This window comes from Cyclopterus lumpus, chromosome 3, assembly GCF_009769545.1.
Source record: "Cyclopterus lumpus isolate fCycLum1 chromosome 3, fCycLum1.pri, whole genome shotgun sequence".
NCBI lineage: Eukaryota > Metazoa > Chordata > Actinopteri > Perciformes > Cyclopteridae > Cyclopterus > Cyclopterus lumpus.
In genome coordinates, this window is record NC_046968.1 from 23,846,089 (window position 1) to 23,872,286 (window position 26,198).

Consider the following 26,198-nt stretch of genomic DNA (forward strand, 5'->3'; position numbering starts at 1 on the left):
AACAGGTGCCGAGAGGGCCGCGGGGCCTCAGCATGTGACACATGGCAGCACGCTCCTCCAGCCTTCTCCTCCAACCTGCCAACACACCAGAGAAGGCCGATGAGAGTGACGTGTTTTCAATGCTGTGTCAGATGAGGAGCTGTCGATGTCTGATAGCACAGAGACGACACTAACAGCTTTCTCTCCGGGTCAAGTTATGTAAAAAGGTTGCGATGGTAACTGCTTGAAAAAAAGCATGTGTTCCAAAATAACTTCATGGAGATAAGTTGTATCAGATGTTTTCACCTAGATACATTATTGTGCAATGTGAACCTATTTGTCAGATATATTTTTGGTTTAGCATTAAGGAGGAACCTTGACATGCCTTTAGCGGCTATAAAAATATACGTTGCTGTGTGACCGAAATAGATAAAAGGAAAGGGGTCTGCCCGGCTAAGCCAGCTGTATTTTTAGCACAAACAACACACTGTGCACAGAGAGAGGAAGTGCTGGACGCAGGTCCGTGCGCCTGTACACACAAACCAGAATGGTAACCACAGGTCGATGCCAATCCTCTCGTATGGGTGTGAAATGTCAATGGCGGCACTCATTAAAGGTTTGTGCTTTTTGAAGATAAATTATGGAGAAATTGACCTTGAATTTGAATTCATCATAAAGTTCATGTCTGTTTTATTGAACATTTTCCAGTGCTGTTTGCTGCCATTTTGAGGCTGTGTAAGTATTGCAAGTTATTCTCCTTGCCTTGGCCGTCTCTCGAGCCGCTTACGTATGATACTTTAGAAATTGGGATTTGTAAAGAGAAACCCTTGCAAGGGCATTAGCTTCTTTTTGCAGAGCTTCCACGACTTTGAGAACTCTTTAAAGTAGGCAAACTGCTTTTGAACGCAGTAAAGTCTTTCTTTTGAAGAACAAAGGCCGCCCTAAACTGTTCGACTATCACTCTCTCTGTGGTGAGCTCAGCTGCGTTACACACTCTTTTGTACATCTGGCACTTTCGACTCCTTGACACGGTGTGTGTGTGGGGGGGTGGGGCATATGTCAGGCTAGTTGAGGTTTTAGGGGCTGAGCCACGCTGCAAACCAAACTGCCACCTTGTAAAGTAGACATGCTCGGATCTCTAACAAGCTGAGGCAAGTTGGTGGCTCAGGTTGTGTTTGCGTGCGTGACTTTTATCACCTTCCATCTTACAGCAGCTCCCAAGTTATTTACCCATGTGGAGACAAACAACCCAGGAGCAATTACTGGAAAGACTTGTGTTGGAGATGCTGAACAAAGTCTTAGCGCAACAAACACACACAGGAATGTATCCTTGCCTGTTAGATCATTAAGAGTGTGTGGATTTCCAAAAATAAAATGGAAAAATAAATTATAATTTCCCTCTCAAAGTTAAATATTACCCTGTGGAGGGGAATAAGGAGGTGGGAACACCATGGCCCTCTCCGGACTATAATTATGTTATATAGATAAACTGAAACAGATGGATGATTTACTTTGGGGAATTTTTCCCAATGAATATGCAACACGTTTTTTTTTTGTGTGTGGATGTGGACAAATCTTTTAGCACCCCTGTATCCTATGTGCTCCACATACACGCACGCGCGCCCACACACACACACACACACACACACACACACACACACACACACACACACACACACACACACACACACACACCAGGACTTAAATTGCAGACACGTGCAATCAACTTTTTTTTGCTCACTGTTAGATAACTAAATCGAGTGATCTGTGCACGTGTGTGGGTGTTGACAGCGTATTTGGGCACAGCTTCCAGCTAATTAATCAGCAGGCAGTACCCGTGGAGGCGAGGATTGTGCGATATCAGCGCGACGCATTTGGCCAGCTGCTCAAACTGGCCTCTCGCAGGTCTGCTATGCAGTCTGAAGCCTGAATGATGACTCTCAGCAGCAGCTCCCGCATTTGCATTTGATGCAGACTTCTTGCAGACTTTAGTCGGGGGACCCAGCACCGCGGATGACTCTGAACTCAAAAGAACTTTGCTGATCGGAGGTTGGAGCAGAAATAAAAACAAGAATAAAGTACTTCCACTTTATCGTTTGAGCCCTGGTCGAGTTAAAGACGCGGTTCTGGTGTTAACTCGCGTCGGGTGTATTTTCAAAATAGCTCCGGGGTTAAAGCGGTGCAGACGGGACTAGCTTTCCTGGCGGAGTAGCACTAAAGCTACAGCGCAGCAGACTACCCGCTCACAGTTCACGGCTGAGCTCGAGCCAGACGGAGTGCGCTAAAACTGGAGGGTTTAACTCCGGGATGCATCTCGGAGCGTCTAATAAACAGCAACAATTCGTCTTTAGCTAAGTAACGCTTTGGCCTCCACTCATTTGGACCGTTTGAAGAGCAGTCGCTCCCGTGTTTTGTCCGAACCAACCCGCCTGGACTTTTTTTTGTTTGGTTTGGTTTTCCTCGACACTGTGGAAGGACTTAAACTGAACTCAAGATGTCAATTTTGCCTTTCACCCCCCCCATTGTCAAACGACTTTTGGGCTGGAAGAAGGGCGAGCAGAACGGCCAGGAGGAAAAGTGGTGCGAAAAGGCGGTGAAAAGTCTCGTGAAGAAGCTAAAGAAGACGGGGCAACTGGACGAACTGGAGAAAGCCATCACCACCCAGAATATCAACACGAAATGCATCACCATACCGAGGTAGGGGGAGTTTGACGGTGACCGTGAAGTCAGCATCCTAACTCGGTGGACGCTTCAGTCCAGACGTTTAACGACCCTTACAGGGGGGAGAGAAAAAAAAAAACCTCCACCGTAGCACGCGCACCGTTTTAAAGGCTGACATTCTGAACATTACGTGACAGATAAGTTGACATTTCCACTTCCTGCCTCGCGTCAAATATTTCAAACTCCGAACGTTAGTTTCCCCTCTGACGTTATAATTGTATCGTCACACGGCGGGTTAACGAGCTAACGGGGGTCCGCAGAGAAAGCTAGCAGAAGCATCGCCTCAGTTAGTTAAGCGAGCTGACATGCCATCACATGAACACTTTTATTAAGTCCACTTAAAAAAAAAAGAAGAAGAAAGAAGCACTTAAACATTTTTTAAACCGGCGTCACGTTGTCGAAGAAGGGGGACGCAATGTGTGCATTGACTGGCCAGCAGCGCACATGCAATGCAAAAAAAATGGCAGATGGAGTCCCAAGTTATATAACTTGGCCTTAATCTGGGACACTTTCTAGCGCCGTGGGCTAGTGCGTAGGTGACTCTGTGGAGCTCTTGGTTCTCCTTTCAATGCACCCATAAAGGCATTTGTCTGATCAAAACAGCATTTTAATCAGACAGTAAGCTCTGGCATTGAATATAAAATTGCTGCTCAGAATTTTGGCATTCAGTATAAGCAGTCTTCTTCCTCCCTTGGATGAAAGGTTGTTCCAGGTAAGATCCTTTGTAAATACAAATCATGTCTGCCAAAAGTCTTATACATCAGTATACATCCTATACATCATATTCGTAAGAGTAATGTGGAATAAAAGGTTGTATCTGCCGTAACACAGTCCAACATAGGAACTGCCTTTTCGGTTATAACAGGACAGTATCTGTCACATACACTCATTTACCTGTGTCTTTAGCACACCTGTACCGCATATCAGAGAGGGTACAGCTGCAGTGGTTAATCAATAAATTAACAGAAAATTAGTTGGCAATATTTTGATAATCAAGGGATTGTTTAATTAATTTTTTAGTGCCAAATATTTGCCGGTTTCAGATGTGAGGTTTTGATGTTTTACTTTGTTATACAAATACGGTAAGGCATGTTTAACAATTAACTGTCCAGACTTAACAATTAGTCAATTGTTCAGGTAAGTAATTGGCAGATGAATCAGCAATGAAAACAATCATTAGCTGCAGCCCTAAATGATTGTAATACATTTGAGGGGGGGAAAAGGCCTCTTACAATAGCACAACAATGTTCAATAGCCCTATTATCTACAGTCTCCAAAGCAACAGAGTTTAATCAATACCTCTCCTTAAAAGTTTCAACAATAACTGAGCATTACAGCCTTTATAAAGGTAGTAGTAATTGCAGGTTTGTCACATTAGACTGCATTACGTTCAGTTCAGTGTGACTCATAAACTAGCACAGAGTGTAGAGTTTGATTTAAGTAGATACCATTTCTGCAAGTTGTCAGTGACAAATAAAGGACTCAACGTTTGCCTGTGTCCACAAAATCTCCATTGCATATGTGGTCAATTTAGATTTAATACCACACTGTGTCAGATGAAAATTGAGCCCCACACAGGGCACTCCCACATTCTTTATTGCCACAAGTGTGCATATCACAGCTTGCACAGGCCTGGGCCAGCTTTCGGAGTTAAGCCTACCCGGAAAGTTGAATAATGTTCGTCATGATCCAGGTTTTATATTTCGCAACACTAATACAGAGTGCATTAAGATGACCCCAGATCAGGGCTGGCTGTCAGTGTGGGCTAACACCGTCCCTGGAGAGCTGCTGTTTCTATTAATTCCCCTACGTCCTGGCTGTCTGACAGCAGCTGCCTGCGTGTTCAGGCCTGTCCATGAGGAGGTCAGCTTGTATCTCTCTGACACATGTACTCCCTAATGAGGCTCATTGCTACCCCTCATGATGACGGTTTGCCGTGATGCTGAGTGCTGAAGCAAGCAGGACGTGTGCATTGGTTGAGCCAGGCATCAGGTGGTGGATTAGAAGATCAAGTATCTGCTGGGGGAATTTAAGATTGGATTATTGAAAAGGGGTAAACAGGTGTTTTACTCGTCACAGCTGTTCAAGATATCATATTATAGAGGTTTGAATGCCAGAAGCTGATTTTGAAATGTCAAGGCTAATGTCTTCCAGTTGTGTCAAGCAATGTTTACAATGTTTACAAGTTCTGTCCAAAGCAGCTCCTCCCAGTAAGTTATACATGTCAAACTTGCCTTGCCAAGTGGGAAAAAAAACTGGATGTTTAGAAGATTTGGGAAAAGCCATCTGTCAGATTTTAAAGTGCTGAGATCTGCTCGACGACATTTAAAATAACACGACTGTCTCTGGTTTGAAGCCACGGTATCACAACTGTGTGTGTGTGTGTGTGTGTGTGTGTGTGTGTGTGTGTGTGTGTGTGTGTGTGTGTGTGTGTGTGTGTGTGTGTGTGTGTGTGTGTGTGTGTGTGTGTGTGTGTGTGTGTGTGTGTGTGGGCGCGCATGTTTGCACTGGAGATAAAGCCTGCGTCTCGTAAAAAAACCATTAGTCATCGTCACTTTGATTTAAATTCCCAGTTGAATTTGGAAACAAAGTGCTTTTACTGTACATCAGGCTTCGCATATAATTTGGGCCCCGCGACTGCTTTACTCGCCTTTTAGCTCACTGTGGTTTTCACAAGAGCTGTTTTCCCTTCTTTTCCTTTTTTTAGGACCAGTAAGCAAAGTGAATGCTGGGGCTCCTGTCCAACTTCAAACCTCAGTCACTCAACAACAAGCACTTGTGGCATTCTGGTGCTGACCTCTCCTTTTCTCCCTCTCTCTTTTTAAATCCTTTCTTTCTATGAGCTGTAAACTTGGGTTAGTCACAAACATCGGTGTGTAAAATGCGTCAAGCCATGACAGTCTCCCAGTTCCCGATGGGAGAGGAGTGGATGTGTAGTGTGGTGGCCTGCACTCTTTGAACGTGAAAAGATTACCAACGAATGACTTAACTACTGCCGTTTAAGGAGACTGTCATGCATTTATAAGAAGAAGCCAAGTCTGTTTGAGTTATGGATTGGTAAATAACTCAGGCGGTTATACTGTAGCTGCCAAATAACTAAATATTCCAATGCCCTCCAGTGGCCAAGAAATTGTCTCTTCAGCAAAATAGCCACAAAGTCAAGGGTAGAGGGAGGAGGTCAGATTGGTTGGATTGGTCAACCAAGCAAGACTTTGACACAAGAGGCTGCTATTTGGTTTATATTTTCTACCCATAGTCATTGCTCGTTTCTATAAGCGATTGTTCCCTGACCTTCATAACAGAGATGTTGATTATCCCTTAACTTTACGGAAGTTTAATTTTAACCAAAACCACGGTGTTTCCTTAACATTGCCATGGCCTTTGGTTAACCCTAACCAACATTGTTTTTGTCATTTGCGAGAGTAATTTGTAAACATTTTTGAAATTCACAAACATTTGATCTCCCACATAATTGCTTCAATAATGGATTCTCAAAGTCGTTGAAGTGGTAGATGTGTAGTCGTCTTAACTACTTTTGTGACTGGATAGAAATTAGTTAACATTTTTCAGGAACCACTAGGTCTATCAATAGCTTGCATTGACTAGTCTTCCAGCCAAATAGATAAACACATGAATGTTAAAGGCTCTGTGTCTTAACAGTGATCGAGGGTGAATACGTTTACAGCGGAGCTTTCACAGCGGAAACGTATATGTCCGATTCCATTAGCAGTTTAGTGCGGGAACACTGGTGGTATATTACAAATGATTCAAGATGTGTGTTGCATGTTTGTGTGTGTTTTGCCTTTTTCCCGGAGCCCAGGGGAGTGGATTTCTCCCGCTTACCTACCTTAACTTAGTCTGGCTTATGGCTGGGGAGTGCTTTCGTCTTGTCCACACACATCCGTCCTGGCAGCGAGTCTGATTCACACTGCTGCATGTCAGGGCATGAGGGAGGGAGTGAAGGAATCCCAAGTAGAGAAATAAAAGATGGGATGAAACAAAAAAGACCAAAAAGAGATGATTATGGGTGGAACGAGAGAGAACGGCACAACTTATGACTAAAAGAGCTAGAAATCATACCCAAAATAACTTTTTTGGACTTGTGTTAATCATCTAATTATAGAAACAGGCGGTCACCATTGCAAATCAAGATTTGTCGCCTGTGTTCTTTGATCAACTGTTTTTTTAAAAAACTATTTTGTAGAAAATGTGTTTTAATTTCAAGAAAAGTATTTAAACCATTCTCTCTTTGTTGTCATTAGTGAAACTTGTGTGTTATATCGTCTCCTCCCAGCCTTTGTTGATATGTTGATACCATCACACAGTACAAGTCTTTATTAGTCAGATTATTGCTTTCCGGGTGCTAAGTGAGGGAGAGAATGTAAAGGGAAATACAGAGGGATGAAGTGGAGTTGGGATTCCCAGTGTTGTGTCTGGTGCTGCAGGGGAGAGCCTGTCATCATCATAGTGGGGGGGGGGGGGGGATTTAATAAGGGAGGATGACACATAAATTATAGACGGCGGAAGACAGAATATAAAGAGTGAAAGTGACACAGATGAGAAATTTGAGGGGATCATAATTTGAAAGAGAAATGTGAACCAGAAAGCCAAGGGAGGAAGAGAAGGAGACAGAACATTTGGCACGAGGCAGCATATTTGGATTTTCAAGCTTATCAGAGGAAGACTGCGGTTCCTGTGGTTGGCGTGCAGAAAAAGAAGCGCTGAGATAAAACTGGTTTGTGTTCCTTCGAGACAGCCGTCGAGCATCAAAAGTGTGTCTGGACGCCAGACTACAATAAATGCACACACGGCATCTATGTCAGGAAAATATTGTGTGCTTGCATAGCTTCACCTGCTTGAATGCCACACATACATATACTGTACATACAGCGTGCACTGCTGTCCTACACATCCTGACATTTAGCATAGCAGACATCACTGCATATTGTTTGAGTTGTGTGTGTGTGTATTTTTTCTTTTTTTTAATGCGAGGGATTTTTATTTTGCCATCATGTCTTTGTGAACCAATTGTTTTAATCATATAATCATGCGGTTGTTTCCTACTGTGGTCAAAGTTGATAGAATTAAATGAAATGCTAAAATGAAGCAGCGTGATAGTGATACACTCACAATATATTTTACTTTAAGCAACATATGCCAAGAATTGGGTGTAATCTTGGAATGCAGTGGATTCAAGTTTATAAAACTGATGGTTCATCCTCTTCACACCAGTTAACATAGCCAGCAAACTGTTGACACAGTCCTATGCATTTTATTCAGATTATTTTAGGTCATTTTTATAATCTTTTAATCTGCTGATTATTTTTCTAGACAGAAGGCCCCAAGGTCACATTTCTTTGAAAGGATTGATCGATTTATCAAAAATGCTTGTATTCAATTTGCAGCTCTAGATTATTTAGAAACATCTTAACAAGATACACTGCCAATCTTTAAAAAAAATATCTTACTTTAATATAATATATTTGACTAATATAATATGTCTAATATATTTATTATAAAATAACAATTTTACATGTGAAGAATGACATAATCAAAGCACTTGAACTGACACCGTAAGAATTAATACAGTTTCATATTTGGGAGATCCGCATGCTGTTTTCTCTCACCTTCATCATATTTCAGTGTGCTCAAAACTCTACCATGTCCTTTTTACACACACACACACACACACACACACACACACACACACACACACACACACACACACACACACACACACACTCACACACTCTCTCTCACTCCAGTCGGTAGCTTACATGTCAAGTATCACTCTTGAGTCATCTGAGACAGCATTGTTCAACAGGTACGCGCTCCAAGACAGGTCACAGAGAGTTTATGTGTGTTGTCTGTCTGTGTGTGGTTGGCTGATCTAATGATTGTGTGTGTGTGTGTGTGTGTGTACTACAATACGCGCATTATGGTGTTTACCTCGTAATCAAAGTTTTACTGAATGAGTCCAAGCTCATTGGCTTAACCTGCAGGTTAATCATTTAATTAAATTGTTTACTGTGTAAAGCTGATATTTCTGAAGTTTAAATTAATAACAGCAATGTTTTATTCAGAAATGAATAAATAACAAAAGATAAGATATGGACAGTTATTTGGTTTTAATTTAAATTGAACTGTAATGTAGTTTACACTTAAAAGTCATTATTTACTGATAGAAAACGTGATAACCACATTCATGCCGCGTCCTGATTGTATGTCATCATACATGTTGTGTGCATGTGTGTGTGTGTGTGTGTGTGTGTGTGTGTGTGCGGTTAGTCAGCTCAGAGGAATGCTCTCTGCCTCCCGGGGACTTGATGAGGGCGTAGGCTGCTGTTTGGTTTTGGGCTTGCTCTGGGGGTGGAGGGGGTTAGAGAGACAGCGCTGCCTCGACTTGGCCTTCTCACTATCTGCGGGGGAGTGCACGTGCACAGCGTAGAAACATACACACACACACACACACACACACGCGCGCGCACAGACACGTTCACCAGACAACAGGCCGGTCTTTGTGCTCCACCACCGCTGCTGCTACAGGGTGCTGGACTACAGCTGGAACTGTGTGGAAGGAGCAGGGGTTTAAAAAGAGAGGCGATTATTTTTTAGCCACAGGTACAAGTGGACGTTTTCAAATACAGAAGGATCATTTATACCATTAAGTATTTTTGGAACATTCGTCCTTGGATCTGCTCTTTAGATGAGAGCGCCACTTCATCGCGAGGAAAAGAACCAGAAACTTTAGTCTAGCTAATGCGCCGCAGACACACTCAAGAACAACCAACCTAGCAACACAAGAGACCATGGACCCATATTCAGATTGTGACCTATTTTGAGGTTGTAATATACTTTCATGATTAAAATATTGATCCCGAAGTCTAGGTTAAAGCATTAGTGATGATTTAACTTACCTTATTTTGCCAGACTGCTGGGAACCTTGGGTGCTGCGGTTTCGTTGCACGGTCCAGAAACATACGAGTAATTGGAGATTAAAAATTGTAAGCTGTAAATGCGTTTCACTAATGTGTGTTATGCCAGAAGTAGACTGTTCAGGGGTCAGATAGGGCTAGGTACCAGTTCGTAATAAGACAAGTAATCTCCTTTACTTATTCTTTGAGATAGCTCCATTTAAAGAAGGGCTACACAACATATTATTTCAGCATCGATATTGCGATATGCACATGTGAAAGTCATATAGCTGGACGTGCAATGTCAGCAAATAACTCACTTTTTTTTGCTGCTTGATACAGGGTTTCCCATTTATATCAGTCTAGGTAGGGCCCTTGTAGTTATACTTTATTTTATTTTCAACATGTCACTCATTTATATACAACCACTGTATTTATGATTACATTGTTCACTTGAGCACAACATTGTTTATCTAACCTCTTAATTTTCTCTCTCAAAGTGCACTAGATTGATGCATTTAACATAAAAAATTTATTTTTTTCATATTGCAATATTTCCTTATGTTTTGAGGGAAACATTTTTATTAAATGTATTTCTTAACTCAGTAATGATGTACTATTACTGTACTATTATATACTCTCAAATGTTTTGCATAGTAAAACATAAACATCAAATAATATGTTTTGCTTGTCCCCAAAAGTAATTTGGTGAAGATGGGGATTCTTTTTTGTTGATCTGTCAACAGCAGTGTACTTTTCTCCCAGTATTCACTCTTTTTTTCCTTTAACCACATAACTTAATCATGTCGGCCTATATTCGGATCTCTTACCATCTGTTCAGAAAATAATGAATCTACAAACAAATGATTCTCCAAAAATAACGACTGGTTTATTATCCATGATGGAAAAGCCATTTAAAATAACAAATGCGCCAACATGTGTGAGCTACTTTAGCTGTTCATCAAATCACACTTCCCTTTGTGGGATATTGTATCCAGGTGGAGTTATCTGTTTAAAAGAATGAACAGACATTAATAGCTTGTCGACCTGTCTACATTCTGCCCTACACTCTGGGGAAAAAAAAAAAAAAAAGTATTGATGACTTGCATGTGGAATATTTTCAGTCATTCATCATTTTGATGCAGAAAGAGAGAGAAGGCTGCTCAGCTCATTCAGTATTAGCAGTAAAACTAATGGTTCCCAGTCGTGTCCCCAGCTTTTTGAGTCTGGACTACGTTATTTGTCGTCCACCATGGCCGGTCGTCTGTCTGCTGGTTTCTTATTTCACATCCTCCAACTGGTCCCGGCACACTCCAGCCCGATGATATCACCTGTGGGTTACAGTCAGACCGGCTTTTCTCTCTCGCACTCTATTCTTGGTTCTCTTCCTTCACACTGTAAGAAAAAGAGAAGTCTGATGGCTTTTCCAGAGAGAGTGGGAGGGTTGTGGTTTTGTGTGTGTGTGACGTTCCTCTTTTGTGAGTCGCACCACTGCTGGAATGTAGTTCACGAGCCAAGATTTGCGCACTTTGAGCATTTTTCTTTTGTGATCAAGTTGATGGCCGCTGCCCTGCATTGAAACCTAAACGCAATCTAAATAAGAAAGAAACATCTATTTGATTTTTGAGAAAATGTCGAAGGGTTTTACCTTCTCCGCCATTATGAAAGAACAAGGACTTATTTCTCGGATGGCAACAGTTTAATGTCACAGAAGACATAAAAGCGGCAAATGCTCATATTTAGAAAGTAATATGGTTGGATAATATGACGATGTATATGACGTGAGATTACGAACATTTGTCAACCTGATTTTGATGTACTGTTTCTACTACGATAGTTATCACTTCAATATTACTGGGAATATTTGATTTTTGCATTTCAGCCAGAAAAGCATAATTTATCATAATTGAATGATTGTTGCCATAATAACTTCAATCGTCATACTTTATAAAAATAAAAAAAAACACTTTATTGGATTATTGTCCGGCTTTCAAACTAATTGATGTTACTCTTAATTGGCCTTCCATTTAATTATCTCACGGTATCTGACACAACATGCCCCTCTGAAAGCTGCCCCTTGTATTTAATCTGGCTTGTTTTCGGTCTGAAAGCCCTGGTAATTCAGACCAACACTGGTTGTTAAACCCATGATAGGGTGGGTTCGCATCTGGCTTTGCAGGTCTACAGTATTGATTTTAATTTAGTTTTATTGTTGTTTAAATAACAAATTAACCCCTCCCTCCAACCAACTCAAGTGAGAGAGCAAGAGACCTTGGAGAGGGAACTCAAACTGTGACTATTTTTTATTCCTATGATTAATTAACGTGATTAACTCAACATTTGAAGATTCCTTAAAAGGTGGCACAACAAGGACTGAACCTGTGACAACAGCCGTACAAGTACAATGGTCCGATGCATTAATTGTTGTGTGACACGGATGCATGAAAAAGAGATCGCTGTATTGAAGCAGTTTTAGGGGGAAACTACGGAGACTTTACTGCAGTTAGCAGATGATTTGTGTCTTCCCATGTTGTTATTGGAGGACAGCAGCGCTCTGCTGAATGTCATTGGACTGCAGCCCTGCTGGTCATGGCTCGACAGACTGGCCACAAGACTTTATAAAAGGCACAAAGGCCATTTCAGCCTTCAGCCTACTTGGACGGAGGCAGGGCGGTCGTGACAGTGGGACAGACGGAGGAGATGGAAGGGGGGGTTTTAGGGGCCCAATCACAGACCCTCTGAGCTGCCCTGAGCTGTTGAGACAGTCTGCCAGCCCTATTGTCCAGCAGCACCCTTCTTTCTTTATCCATCATCCACTTTGTCCTCCCCCCTCTGTCCTCTCATAGGACAGAATCTGACTGGAGGTCCTGATGTTTACATGCACTTGCAGGCATTTAAAGCAACCAGAATAGTGTCTTTCAATATTTGGATTAAATACGAGAGTTTAGCAGCTTACGGACCAACACCGGAGGACAACAAATATTAATGTGGACTCTGAAAGGCGTTTAGGTCCTCACAGTGTTTGCTGGCATCTTGTTAGTGAGCTTAGACTTTAATTTGAGTTAGAAGCTCGGCAAAGTTGTAAAACGCCCATGTCAAAAGGTCTGAGCCCACAGGGAAGAGTGTATATGTGTGCTGTGTGTGTGTGTTCAGCACTGCTCGGACCTTTGCCAGCCTGAACACACACACAGTGTATATGTTTATGTCTCTGAGCGTAACTGGGCATGCCTCAGTGTTTGTTTTGACCCCCTCCCTCTCGAGCTCAGTGAAGCTCAATCTGCTCTGTCTGAGTCTGTTTTATGAGTCAGTCAAACACACACACGTGTGTGTGTGTGTGTGTGTGTGTGTGTGTGTGTGTATATATATATCCTCCCTCTTACACAAATGATTACTAAATGTGTAAATCCCTCGGAAGTACAATTATTTTATCTTACTCTCGCTCTAACTTGTGTGTGTGTGTGTGTGTGCGCGCGCGTACGCACATATTGCATCCGTACCATTCACATAAACAGAGCTGGTTGGGCATAAAGGTCAGGTTCAGCCTTAGCTTCGGGTCATGAAACACAATGATGTTGACACAATTTCCCCTGTGGCAAAAAATCTATACCAATTTGTCCCTTTCTCTTTTGGACATCAATTTCACTCTGGCTCTCTTGACAGAAACGTCGGCGATTTGACTCTCGTTGTCAATCAGAAAGGGAATCAAGAAGACCTGAAGATAAACCTAGACATGTTGTCTCTACAGTAGAAAACAAAAATCAATGCAGGACAGAAGAGGAGGGAGATTTGGATATTTCGACTGATTTTTTGTTTTTGGGTTATTGAGTAATCTTTTTCACTCCTTCTGTAATCGTTAAACACGTTTTTGTATTCTTGTAAAAAGTCTCAGCAATTGATCTATTAGTCTGTCGACAGATGATGATTGCCAATCATTTTTGAAAAATTATTGATTCATCTTTAAACTTATTTAGTTGCAGAATTAGCTTTCTATTCACAACTTTAAATAATCATAACTTTGAAAATGTAAGAAAATATTGAGTTTTGATGTACTGACAAATTTAAGGCACACAGAAATGCAATATTACACAAAATCAAAATTGCTAAAAACTATAACCAAAACAAGGCTATTCCTTCGTCATCGGGGTCCATCTGATGTTTCATCCGAGTTGTGACTTAGTAAACAAGATTAGTCTGCTGTGACCTGTGTTTACCAGTTTCTGGTGCTGAAGGTTGGAAACTGCTGTTCTGGATTCTTGGAAGCCCTGAGATCCCACCCATATCCACCCAGCAGGGAATTTGGGGTCATAGTTCTCCCCCCTCCCCGTCTGCCTCCCCCCCCCCCCCCCTTCTTCCCATAGCTGAAGCACTCTAAGCTCCAAATGATTTTCAAGTGTTTTGCAGGATCTGAGGTTGCTTGTGTGCGGCTGGCTCTTCCTCTCACTAACAGGCTGAGGCTTGATGGTGGTGCAGGAGTGTTTTTTACAGTTGTTTTCCATTAATGTACCATTCACCCTGCAGTATTCATAACTGTCCTCATTAAACTGAGTCATACAGATTCAGGGAGGTATATTGTTTGTTTGGACCCGTCTGTGTTTCATGCGGACAGTGTTTTGACTTGCTATTGTTTTTCCTTTTTTTTCTTTCTCCTGTATATTAACAATAACATTAAATAACACTACACAAGAGAGTACATTGTTGTGGTCTGTGAGTAGATAAGGTAATATGTCAAGTTACCTTTTTTGAAGTGTCATTACTACTCGTAGAGCTATGGAGCAAAGCACTGCATGTATCCAACATGCATGTGTGTGAGTGTACGGTGGCATTGACACATGGATGTAAATATTAGTAATATTAGTCGATTAGTGAATCATGACATTAATAGGCAACTATTTTGATAATCAATAAATCAAGTTGTTTTTCAATCATTAATTTGTTGGTTTCAGCATCTCAAATTTGACTATTTGCTGTGTTTCCTTTGTCTTCATAATAGTACATTGCATTATGTTTGTGTTTTGAAGACACTTGATTAGGTCACATGGGGCTCCCCAAAATTGTGATTGATATTTTATCGCCATTTCATAAACCAGACGATTCATTGAGAAAATAATTGTTTTAAATGTGACATCTGATAACATGTGCTGTGCTGTTGCCCTGTGTCTCACGGAGCAGTGCAGAGTCACCAAGCTTCTTCCATTTCTTTCCCTTTCTTCTCTGGATTATTTTGGCTGGTATTAACTGTTGCTTTCGTGCACCTGTGAAACCCACTGAGACCTTATACTGCGTGAAAATAAATTAACTTGATTTTGACCTCCGTTGAAATAATTAATAAAGGCAGAGATGACTGTCTGCCTAAGCAATTCAATTCAGATTATATTGTATAGCCCAGAATCACAAATTACAAATGTGCCTCAGAGGGCTTTACAATCTGTACACACACAACATCATCTGTCCCATGACCTCACATAGGATCATTGATGACATACTGCTGTATGTAGTCATATCCATTGTTTCTGGTTGAGTGAGTCTTTTGTGCTGTATTGCCTGCAGTATGTTGTAGTTCATCCATTGAACTTATCGGTGCGACTCGTACCATACCTTTTTACTGTAAGCCCTTTTTTCAAAAACACTGACTGGAAGGGGCTTTTCAAGTACTGCAGGACTCCAAATGGCCAGCAATGCTCTGCAGTTTGCGCATGTCTGTCTCAGCCCACGCAGAGTCTAGCCCCACCAAACACCCATTCTGCATCAGGGACGCCACACACACACACACACACACACACATACCACTGAAATCAGATCAGCATGTTGCACATCTGACCATTTACCACATCTGCAGTGCTCATACCTTACAGTGTTGACACAATAACTCTTTATTAATTACAACCCCTTTGAGGATTGTAATGCACTATTTTTGTTGGATCTGTGAGAGAGGAATCGTTCCAACGTTATGGTTATTTTTCATAGCCCAGTTTGTGCTCTTACTCGGTAAACATCTTGTTTCCTTCAGTTTGTTGTGAGTGTCGGGCATGTGATCCATGTTCCCCTTCTCAAAATTAATTTCACATGTTTCCCTTGTGTCATCGGGACTTTTGGACAATCTCCCATGATTATCTTTTGTAGCTACCTTTGTCCGTGTAACTGTGAATTAGAATCCTCACGGCTAATAACTGCCTTTTTGTGTTTTATGTTCCTTTTATTTTGTCCAACCCTAACAGGAGGTTGAAATTTAGTCAGTTAGTTAAACATTAATTAGCTTTTAAAGGATGTCTGAAAACATCTCCAAGTGACTTTTGAGGCGATTTACAGAGGTAATTAAAGGCCTGAAGAGCTGTTTCACGAGTCACAAACTTAAAAGAAATTATGCAATGAATGTGGTTTAGGGAAACAGCCCCAATAAATGATGAAGATATCGGCCTGTGCCAAACACGGGAAAACTGCAATAGAAAAGTAGAACCTCACAAGCATTAGCTGAAAGACATTAAAAAATATATATTACACTACGACTTTAAACACGTTGACACAATTATCAGTATTAGCTTCACAAAGAAAGTTTTATTGCAGGGTGTTTAACTTGATTGCATAATAACCTGAGGTGTTCCCGTTTATTTGTCTACTCTGTGTAAGTATCCAGTTTGTACTTTTGGGAGCAGCCACATCTCTCAGTGTTGAATGTTTTCTCTCAACACTGAGATCAAAAGCAGCGGGCCGAGCGCTGTTGTCTGTCCTTGATTTCAAAAGCCTGCAGTCTCGGAGGTCTTTGATCAGACGCTGTGTTATCGTGAGTCATCCCGAGCCATTTTACATGACATAATAGATTTATTATTTTTAATATTATTATGTTGCTCAGCTCCCTTGTTGATGCGTCAGCAGTGGTGACCTACATGATGTTGCTGTGGCTCATTACTTTTTTTAGTAAAGACAAGCTTTAACAGAACAGATCGTACAATAAACAAGACATCCTATTTATTAAGACATTTATGAAGAAAGACAATGCTGTTTTATGTGTTATTGATGGGCCATAAAAGCATTAAAATAAAACAAAGAAATTGTTGCCTTTTTTTAATAAACCGTGAAAACCGTTGGCAACTTAATTACAGCTTTTCAATCCTTAGATTAGTATTTGGGGAATCTTAAGGTTTGTACAGTGCCGGATAGATAATCTGAATTATACTTCCTGATTATTAAAATATGTTGACCCCTCAAAGGCTTTTGGATGCAGTTGTGTGCATCAACACAACAGATCTTCCCTTTTTTAAGGCTTATGGATGTGTTTTTCATCTTTCCTCCTGTGACTCTATGCTTCTGTGCACCTAAAGTACTCAGACACCATTTACAAATGTAAGACGCCCTCCCTCAACACATACTTTCCAGTACAGAGAAGATGAATGAAAGCCTTTGCCATGAAAAATTAAAACACCATTCTGTGCTGGCTGGATGTACAATGGCTGACCCAGATGGGGCACTGCTGAGCTTTCAGTAGTTTAACAGCCTTGTTTTTATTTGGGGACTGACATTTGTCCTTCTGAAGGGCTTTAGCTTATGCCTTTGACCCTTACGCTGTATTTGTGTGTGAGAGTGAGTGGGCGAGACAGAGAGAGAGAGAGGGGCCATATGTGTTGGTTGCCTCTTGCATAAGACGATGAGTGTGTTTTTGGGTCATTGTGCTCAGAGATTACAGGCTACATCTCCGATATGATGACCTGCAGATTCAAACTACCGCTCATTACACGGTAGCCTAAATCATCATCCTGCCAACAATGTTGTATAGATGAGTGCAGATGTTATACAACGCGAGGACATTCCTGTTTATGCATACTGAAATGTCATTGTCGGTTGTTTATTATTAGACATCACCTCATCAGCAGCAAGCAGTAAGCTGTGACCCTCGTCGGTAGGAGGTAGTGTCAGACAACAACATCTAAAACAGAATCTCATATGAATATCGGTGTTAAAATCTTTCTTTTACAAATATGTTCATCATACTACACTGTGAAAGAAAAGTTTCATTCTCAAGTGAGTTAACTCATGGACCTTTTGTCAGGTATCAGTTTCCAATTTTAATCAATACATGTTTGCACTGAAGCCACAGGTTGTGACTACCAATCAAAAAAGAGGTGCCAGGTGAGACAATCATATCGCTAACTGTTCGAAACAAATATATGCTGAAGTCCTTATTGGGGAAAGCAAAATAAGCTATTGTTTTACTTTTCACATTTCACAAAGGAGATATCGGACAATCAGTCCTTATAATTTGTAAATTTGTCATAACCTTGATGAGGAAAAAATACATCTGAATATGTTAAACAAACCAGAGAAAACACATAAATCAGCACGTCAAACCAACTGTTTCAGGTTATTGACCAACCTCTCCTGCTTCTTCTTCTCCTCCTTTCTGCAGGTCTCTGGATGGCCGTCTGCAAGTCTCCCACAGAAAAGGTTTGCCCCATGTCATCTACTGCCGCCTGTGGCGCTGGCCCGACCTGCAGTCCCACCACGAGCTGCGGGCGGTGGAGCTGTGCGAGTACGCCTTCCACACGAAGAAGGATGAAGTGTGTGTCAACCCGTACCACTACCAGAGAGTAGAGACGCCAGGTACGAGAGCTCGGAGCGCGTTGATCTCTTCTTCTTAGTTTTTAGCCAAGAATTTAAAGGGTGATGTTTGACACTTTGTTCAGATTTATTTCACTTTGCTGCCAGGGCCCCTTTTCTGTGGAATGATCTGCCCTTTTTTCTAAAGATGCACATTTATAGACTTGTTTTTATCTATAGCTTATCTCATATTTTTCCAGTGATTTTATTGCACGAAACTTTCTCCTATATTATTGTTTTATTGCATTTTATGGTGAAATTGCTTTGCATTACATATTCATTCATATTACCCTGACATGAAACCATTCACTGTTACTATCTTCTAAGGAACTACTTGTTGTGTGTGTGTCTGTCTTCTCCATTATACAGTACTTCCACCAGTGCTGGTGCCCAGACACACAGAAATCCCCAGTGAGTTCCCACCTCTGGATGACTACAGCCATTCAATCCCAGAAAACACCAACTTCCCTGCTGGCATTGAGCCTCAGAGTAACTACATACCAGGTACCAGCATGCTCCCGTTTATGACTCACACTCGGATACTCCTTTTACACAAAGTCTGATCGTCCACAGAAACCCAGTGTCAAGCTGTTCACATTATACATGAGCGTGGATCGAACAATGCATCACTTTGTTTTCTGTCACTTTATCACTCAAAGTGAGAAGGTTAGATTTGTTTTGGAACAGTATAGTTGTTCAGACAATTGGGATCTTTTGATTTTGGGGATCCTATCGGTTAACCTGCTCTTTAAATCAGATCTATCTTTGGTAACTTTGCAACACATGTGATGAGTTGTTGTGTGTCTTTGCAGAAACGCCACCACCAGGCTACCTCAGTGAGGATGGAGAGACCAGCGATCACAAGATGACCCACAGCATGGACACAAGCTCCCCAAACCTGTCACCTAACCCCGTTTCACCCACACAAAACAACTTAGGTACGTTGTGTTCATAGGTGTGTGTTTGAGTACTTTTCTGTCTGTCCGGCTTCACTTACAGACAAATGTTTCAGAAGCGTAACTTCCCGGTGGGAATTCTCCGTTTGATTTAATTCCATTTTTGTAAGAGGAAACCGGATGATGAAAGAAGCCTTTGTCTTCCCTGTTGAACAAGCCAAGACACCATTTAGCCTCCACTAAGTTCAATGACAATATGCTTCGTTTATTCCACCAGGATGGAAAAACACCAGGGGGCTTGGCTGGAAAGCCTCTGATGAAATAACAAAATCACACCGGTTTCATTTGGCAGAGTCGTCCCGCTGTTATGTTCTGGTCTTCAAAGCCAAGGACAAAATGTTGAGGTTGTTCGAGAGTGGCCATGTCGAGGGGAAAAATAACAAATTACCAGAAGCAGTTGAACTTACTGAAAATGATCATGGATAAGTCTTTAATTTGTATAATTTTGGCTCCAGTTCCCACCAGTGAGGTTTGAGTTTCCACATTTTGTCTGTTAAAAGCTTCTGGGAAACAGCGTTTGGGTTTTACGTGTTGCGACGCCAGCGCAGCCTCATGTTTTGGTTGGTTGTGTTTGTCTGCGCCCTCTACATCCATCTCAGCCCATGTTCCATTTTCTCTGCCATCATTTCTGTTTTTCGACCATTATTCCTCTGATTGCATCCTTTGTTATCCTGTTAACCTTGACTCGCTTCTCCTGTTACCCGTTTGTTTCCTCCTGTATTATATTATGCATTGAATTTATTATTGATCCGCACATTTCTGTCTATTAACAACCACCCTACTGTCTACAGTATTGTACTCCCTTCACTTGTGTCTCTGTCTGTTTGATGAAAGCGAACTCTATATCTTTGTGTCAGACCTTCAGCCAGTGACATACTGCGAGCCGGCCTTCTGGTGCTCCATTTCCTACTACGAGTTGAACCAGCGAGTAGGAGAGACCTTCCACGCCTCACAGCCCTCGCTGACCGTAGACGGCTTCACGGACCCCTCAAACTCAGAGCGTTTCTGCCTGGGCCTGTTGTCCAACGTCAACCGCAACGCCGCCGTGGAATTAACACGCAGACATATTGGTATGACTACATTTTCTGCGCATATGATGATCTTTTTTTTAAAGACTATATCCAAATATGACATGACTCTACCTTTTTTGTTATTAATGCCCTTTTTTTTGTGTGTGTGCCATTTTATCTGAGGAGTTTAATCTGTCTGTTTTCTTCAAGGCCGTGGTGTGCGGCTGTATTACATCGGAGGAGAAGTGTTCGCCGAGTGTCTCAGCGACAGCGCCATCTTTGTCCAGAGCCCCAACTGTAACCAACGCTACGGCTGGCACCCTGCCACCGTCTGCAAGATCCCTCCAGGTGTGTGTCAAGCTGACAGAGACACCTTTTCCAAATGTGTACATGTAAAAAAGAAAAAGAAAATAAGCATCCAGTTGGTTGTGTTGTTCCATCTGGAGACAAGTATGAGTGTGTGTCGGCGACTTTTTGCTGCCAGAATTTTTGAGCACTTTCAATATCTGTAAGTGATGACATTGAAGGACCTCTTTGGGCAGCCAAGTTGGGATCCATTTAAGTAAAGTTAATTCATTAAAATGGATGATTCAGAACAGACTGTATCATTACGGCAGAAGACAAATCCAACCCACTTTCCTTCATCCAAGAATGTCCTTTTTAGCTAAAGAGACATCTGTTGAATATAGAGGTTTTCTTTTTCCACACAATTTATGAAAGTGTGAGAGGAGTGTTACAAGTTTTCCTTGATCGAGGTTTGTATTCAGAAGAAATGACTGCATTCATATTAGGTCAAACCTTGGAACACAACACGTCAGAATTGAATGATTAACATTAAAATCACTTTATTGAAGTATTAAACAGTATCAATCAGCTGATTCTAGAAAGATTAATTGTGTGTCAGATTAGGCTCCATAAATTGCGAGGGTCAACAAAGAACATTGTAATATTCAGACTTATCTTATCAACTTTCATCCACAGTTCCCACCCATGTTTAAAAGAATGCCCCACTGATATAGCATTGTACTCCTGTAGCACTGTTTGATACCTCATTGATAGTATACAAAAAAGAAGAAGATATCAGAATTGATTCATCAAGACCAGAAATCTTTTTTTTTTTTTTTTCTCTCAATGTATTCTTGTCAAAACACGGTGCCTCTATTTACCACAATGCACTGGGACATGTTTCACCTCCCTCCTGGGCCACACAAAGCTATAAATAACAAGCTCCCCTTATTAAAGACTACATGTCGAAACAGAGTGAAACCAAAGTGACTAGTTGTTGAGGCCTGACTTGTGGTTGTGTTGGTTGTTTCCCTCCAGGATGTAACCTAAAGATCTTCAATAACCAGGAGTTTGCCGCCCTGCTGGCCCAGTCAGTCAACCAGGGCTTTGAGGCTGTGTACCAACTCACGAGGATGTGCACCATCCGAATGAGCTTTGTCAAGGGCTGGGGGGCAGAGTACAGGTAAGCTTCTGTCACACATCAGTGACAGCCCCTCACTCATTTCCTAAATGGTAAACCCCAACCGCGACAGAGCTGATAAAACCCACAGCCAACTCATCTGCAACATTAGAAGCGTGGTTGTGTAGAGATCAAGTCCTTAACATCCCCTTATATAAACACAGACAATATAAACAAAACGGGCTCTGATTCACATCCCAGCAAACCAGCCGCCCCCACGCATCTGCTCACACTTTGGTGAATCCGGTGGATGACATCACCGAGCCCTCATCAATTGAAGCAGGGCCCCGGTTGACACGGCAGACTATTTTTAAACAAACACACATGTGGTGTGTCAAAAGAGATGTCAGACTTTCCCCTTTTCCATCTCTCACCTGTTTTCCATACAGTCTGACTCACTGATGGAAAGTAAGGAGGAGTCGCTGATTGGCTGACTGTTGGCTCTGCGCCGGAGGTTTCCTCAAGGGGGAAACCTTTTGTGCCGGGAGCGTCCTGTCCAGACATGTGGAGACAGGGTTCAGGTTACTGGACCAGCCGGGCCCCGCTCACGCCTCACTCTCTGTCTTTTCCCATGCTGACTGTTTGTCTCTTTCACCTGTTCAAAACATTAACAGACGGGCATGAAGATGAATGAAAAATCTTATTGTTGCATCTAATTTATTCAGTCAGGAGCTTTATGTAAACCAGAGGCAAATCACGCAGCTGGCAAGTGTCTCTGTTCATCTGGCTCGCCAGCGCATAAATTAGATGTATAACAACGTACAGGATACATTTTGCCTGCTGTTGTTCTCGGTATTGACTGAGAGATAATGGTGTCGGTGGTTTCTTTTACTTATTATCACTTTTAACCGAATGAAATGTTCAGGAAAAAAAGCACCACAGACACAAGTCAATGGCAGAAATGAGGCACACGTTTAGAAAAACAATCCCCCTTTTTTTTTTTTTTTTCATAGTACTTACAAACTGCATTTTGTAATACGCCGTCTGCAATGTTTTATCTGGAGACGATTTTGTTCTTTCATCGGGGCACTTAAGGCATAAGAGCTGTCCCTTAACTCCATATGCTCTCATACGTTATGCTACTTTGAACACTTTTGCCTCTCCTGTCCTCAGCAGTAAGTGTTTTTGTATAAAGCCTGTAGGGACTCACAGAGGTGCCAACGGATATGGAGATCAAGAGGTTGAATGTCTGGAAAAGGCTTGTTTTTCTTGCTTAAGTTTTTCTTTTACCGTGAACAAAAGAAACGACGTGTAAGTGGAGAAACCGTATCATCACTTTGTACAGCCAAGGTTAACACACTTTATGAAACAGTATGATACACATAAATCAGACTATTTAAAAAAAAAAGTATTATTTAAACAGAAAGACAGAGACGAGCATGTTTTCAGGTCATCATATTTATTCTGATTCAGCTAAACTCGTCACGATGTAGATGAGGCATTGAAAACATAGACCCACGATCAAACTCAATAGATATAGACATAAAATATAGTTCTTATCTTAGCTTAGCTTTCAATACCAAGGGGGGAAAAAAGACAACATCAATACAGGGTTCGTACGGTCATGGAAAACCTGGAAAAGTCATGGAATTTTAAAATGGTTATTTCCAGGCCTGGAAAAGTCCTTGAAAAAAAAAAAAATGTAATTCCAAAAGTTTTGGAAAAGTCATGGAAATTTGTTATGTTCATATACGCAGTTTGATTAAAAGAATAATCATTTATATAAATATTTATTCTTTTAATCAAACTATTGTCTCATTTAAGGTATACTCATGTATACACCGAGATTTCACAAAATGTTTGGTCATGGAAATTTGCTAAGTCATGGAAATCCATTGGTCAACATGTGTATGAAACCTGCAAATAGAAAAGAGAAGACTATTTTTAACTTCACACTCGGTTTATTTGATATTAAACTGATCTTAAATTCTGTCTTAACCCAAATGAAATGTGTCAGTTACAAACCTTACATAAGGGCTAAAATGAAAGTAGAGTAGATTAGTCGTAGAGTTTACTCACACACGTTCTGCTCTCCCAGTGTACTCAACATCTGCTCTCCTTGTGTGTCTCCCAGGCGACAGACGGTGACCAGCACCCCCTGCTGGATCGAGCTGCACCTGAACGGCCCCCTGCAGTGGCTCGACAAGGTGCTCACACAAATGGGCTCCCCCAGCATCCGCTGCTCCAGCGTCTCTTAGGGAAACCGTCACCCACCCACTTCCTGTCAGTGACTAAAAACATGCAGGGTGCATCCCGAGTCTCTTAATTGTCGTTTCCTCGCTCCTCGCTTGAACCGGAAGTTGTTCTGCGCCGCCATATTGACTGCTGTCCCAACGCTCTTATTCTGCTCTAAGGGAGCGAGGAGGGATCTCGGAGGAGCCACGATGGAGGAGGCACGAGAGCGCGTTTCCAGGAAGTGTTTTAACGCTCGACACGCCCCCTCGTTGTTCATCCGTTATTTGATTGGACGGCTGCAACTGATACCAGAGGAAAGACAGATCACAGATTAAACTCAAGTTTTATATATTAGATTTGTTTTCTGATTCACCATCTGGTTAAAATATATCGTCGTTGTATGTCTGAACAACAAAAGGACTACAAACAACTTTCTTCATTTTTAAATATAATTGTCTTTTCTTGATCTGTTATTTCCCTCCATAACTGTTATCATGGATACAGAAAAAAGTCGTTATCAATATTCTAAGCAGATTTTTAAAAGAATTTTTGCTTAAAAACTGCAGAGAGCCAAACTCAACGTCAAAAGTCTCTCCAGCTGTTAAAGACGACTGACAGCTGATCCAGCGGTGATCAGAGCTTCACGTGACGCTTCGCGTGACGCTTCAGAGGAAAGGACTTCTCATTTCTCTTAAAACATGTTTCCTCGTTTCCTCTCTCCTCGCATGGTTTCCTTGCGTCTCTCCCTGTATCCCTGGTGGGAGGGACTAAGACGCGAGGAAAAGATGCAAGTGAGGGAAACGGGGACGCAATTAAGAGACTTGGGATGCACCCACAGAATGCATGCAGGCACAGCTACACAAGTACGGAAAGATGACGACCCCACCCACCCACCCCCTACCCTCATTCAGCCAATCCTCAATCTGTAAGTCCCTCCTCCCCACCAGCTGTCAGTAGCACTTTTTATATACATGTTTGTGGCGAAAGGGGACAAGTGCATTAAAGCAGTACCATGTAAGTATGTTCTCAACATTTTGTCCAGAATTATTATGATGGCAAAGTGCCAGAAAGGCTGAGGCAACGGGAGGAGGGTTTTTTTCTTCTTCTTTTCAATTAAGAGTTTCTCATTTCTTTCCTCTTGTTTAAATTTCATTTTATTGTTTGTGATTTATATACGTATTTTTTTTTTTGTACAGATGTTACAGTGGATATAAAAAAAAAAAAAAAAAGAAATTAACTTAATTTTTTTTAAGCATTAATAATAATTTTGTAAAGCATGTATGAGATCATGTTAAATGCATTTCACTTGACTTTGTCTCTGTATTTTGGGCATTTGATTGGTTATGAAGACATTAACAAATGTGACCCAGTGAGACGGATTGAAAATTAATATTCTAATGGGAATGTTCAGCCACCTTTTGTAAACCCTGTGTGAAGGAACATACTGTACATTATGTTCCTGTTGCCTGTGTTACGCTGACCAGGCAAATAGCTCCATGTTCAACCACAGATTTGATTTTCAGATGGGAACAAAAGATAGTCTAGATTAAACCGAAGCATCTACAGGAGTTACAACTCTTAAAACCCATACGAGTACTTAAACACAGTAGCATTCATCAAATGTCATCAGGAGGATGATGCACTTTTTTATTATTTTTTAACAAATATTCTAGCAAAGCAATGTTGGCAAAGTGCATTCAATGGCAGTTGTAGTTCGTGGCTGCAATAGTTCTTGTCAGAAGGTTATATGAAATATATCCTGCATTGATTTCAGGAAGCTTTGCCAATTTGCATTCTATTGTGTAAGTAGGTAGTATTATGACTTGAAAAACATCTCACATACTGTACAGTTCTGCAAACCTTTAGTTAAATTATGACTTGAGCACACGAAATGTAGTCTGAATACTTGTCTGTGATATGAGTATTCTGCAGAAGGCTGCGTAAAGAGAGCAGGAAGATGCCTTTTTGCTTTTTTAATTTTCTCTCTCAGCAGTCCATAATATCGGTCTTATTTTTAGCCATCAGTGATATTGACTTTTTTTTGCACACTCAGGACCGTGAAAAAAAAACAAAAAACAGCTGAATTATGTACATAATCCAGTGAAAAGAACAGACGCGTGACTCTCGAGACTCTTAACGTCTATTTTAATACCAATTATTTTTGTAGGACAATAAGGTTTTTTTTTTTTGCTTGAAAGAAAATACGAACCGTGTATTTTTCTACCTGTGAAGAAGACGAGTGAAACCTTTTACATGTAAATATCAGGAGCTTCTCAAAATCTGATGTACCCTTGTTTTTGTTTTATTTCTTGGTCTTTGTACATGTAGTACATGTCCTATAATGTGACCGTCAACCTTTATAATGTTGATGGTTTTTGAAACAAAAGAA

The 26,198-nt window shown here is 41.3% G+C and overlaps 1 protein-coding gene across 1 annotated transcript; it reads left to right on the forward strand.

The window, feature by feature from the left end:
* Nucleotides 1–1,851: 1,851 nt before the first annotated feature.
* LOC117728634 (mothers against decapentaplegic homolog 3) lies at nt 1,852–26,198 on the forward strand. The gene is made up of 8 exons (XM_034529392.1): nt 1,852–2,676; nt 18,013–18,206; nt 18,573–18,707; nt 19,016–19,141; nt 20,017–20,229; nt 20,380–20,517; nt 21,493–21,637; nt 23,709–26,198. The coding sequence occupies exons 1-8, from the start codon at nt 2,474–2,476 to the stop codon at nt 23,830–23,832; spliced, it is 1,278 nt and encodes a 425-aa protein (XP_034385283.1). The 5' UTR covers nt 1,852–2,473; the 3' UTR covers nt 23,833–26,198.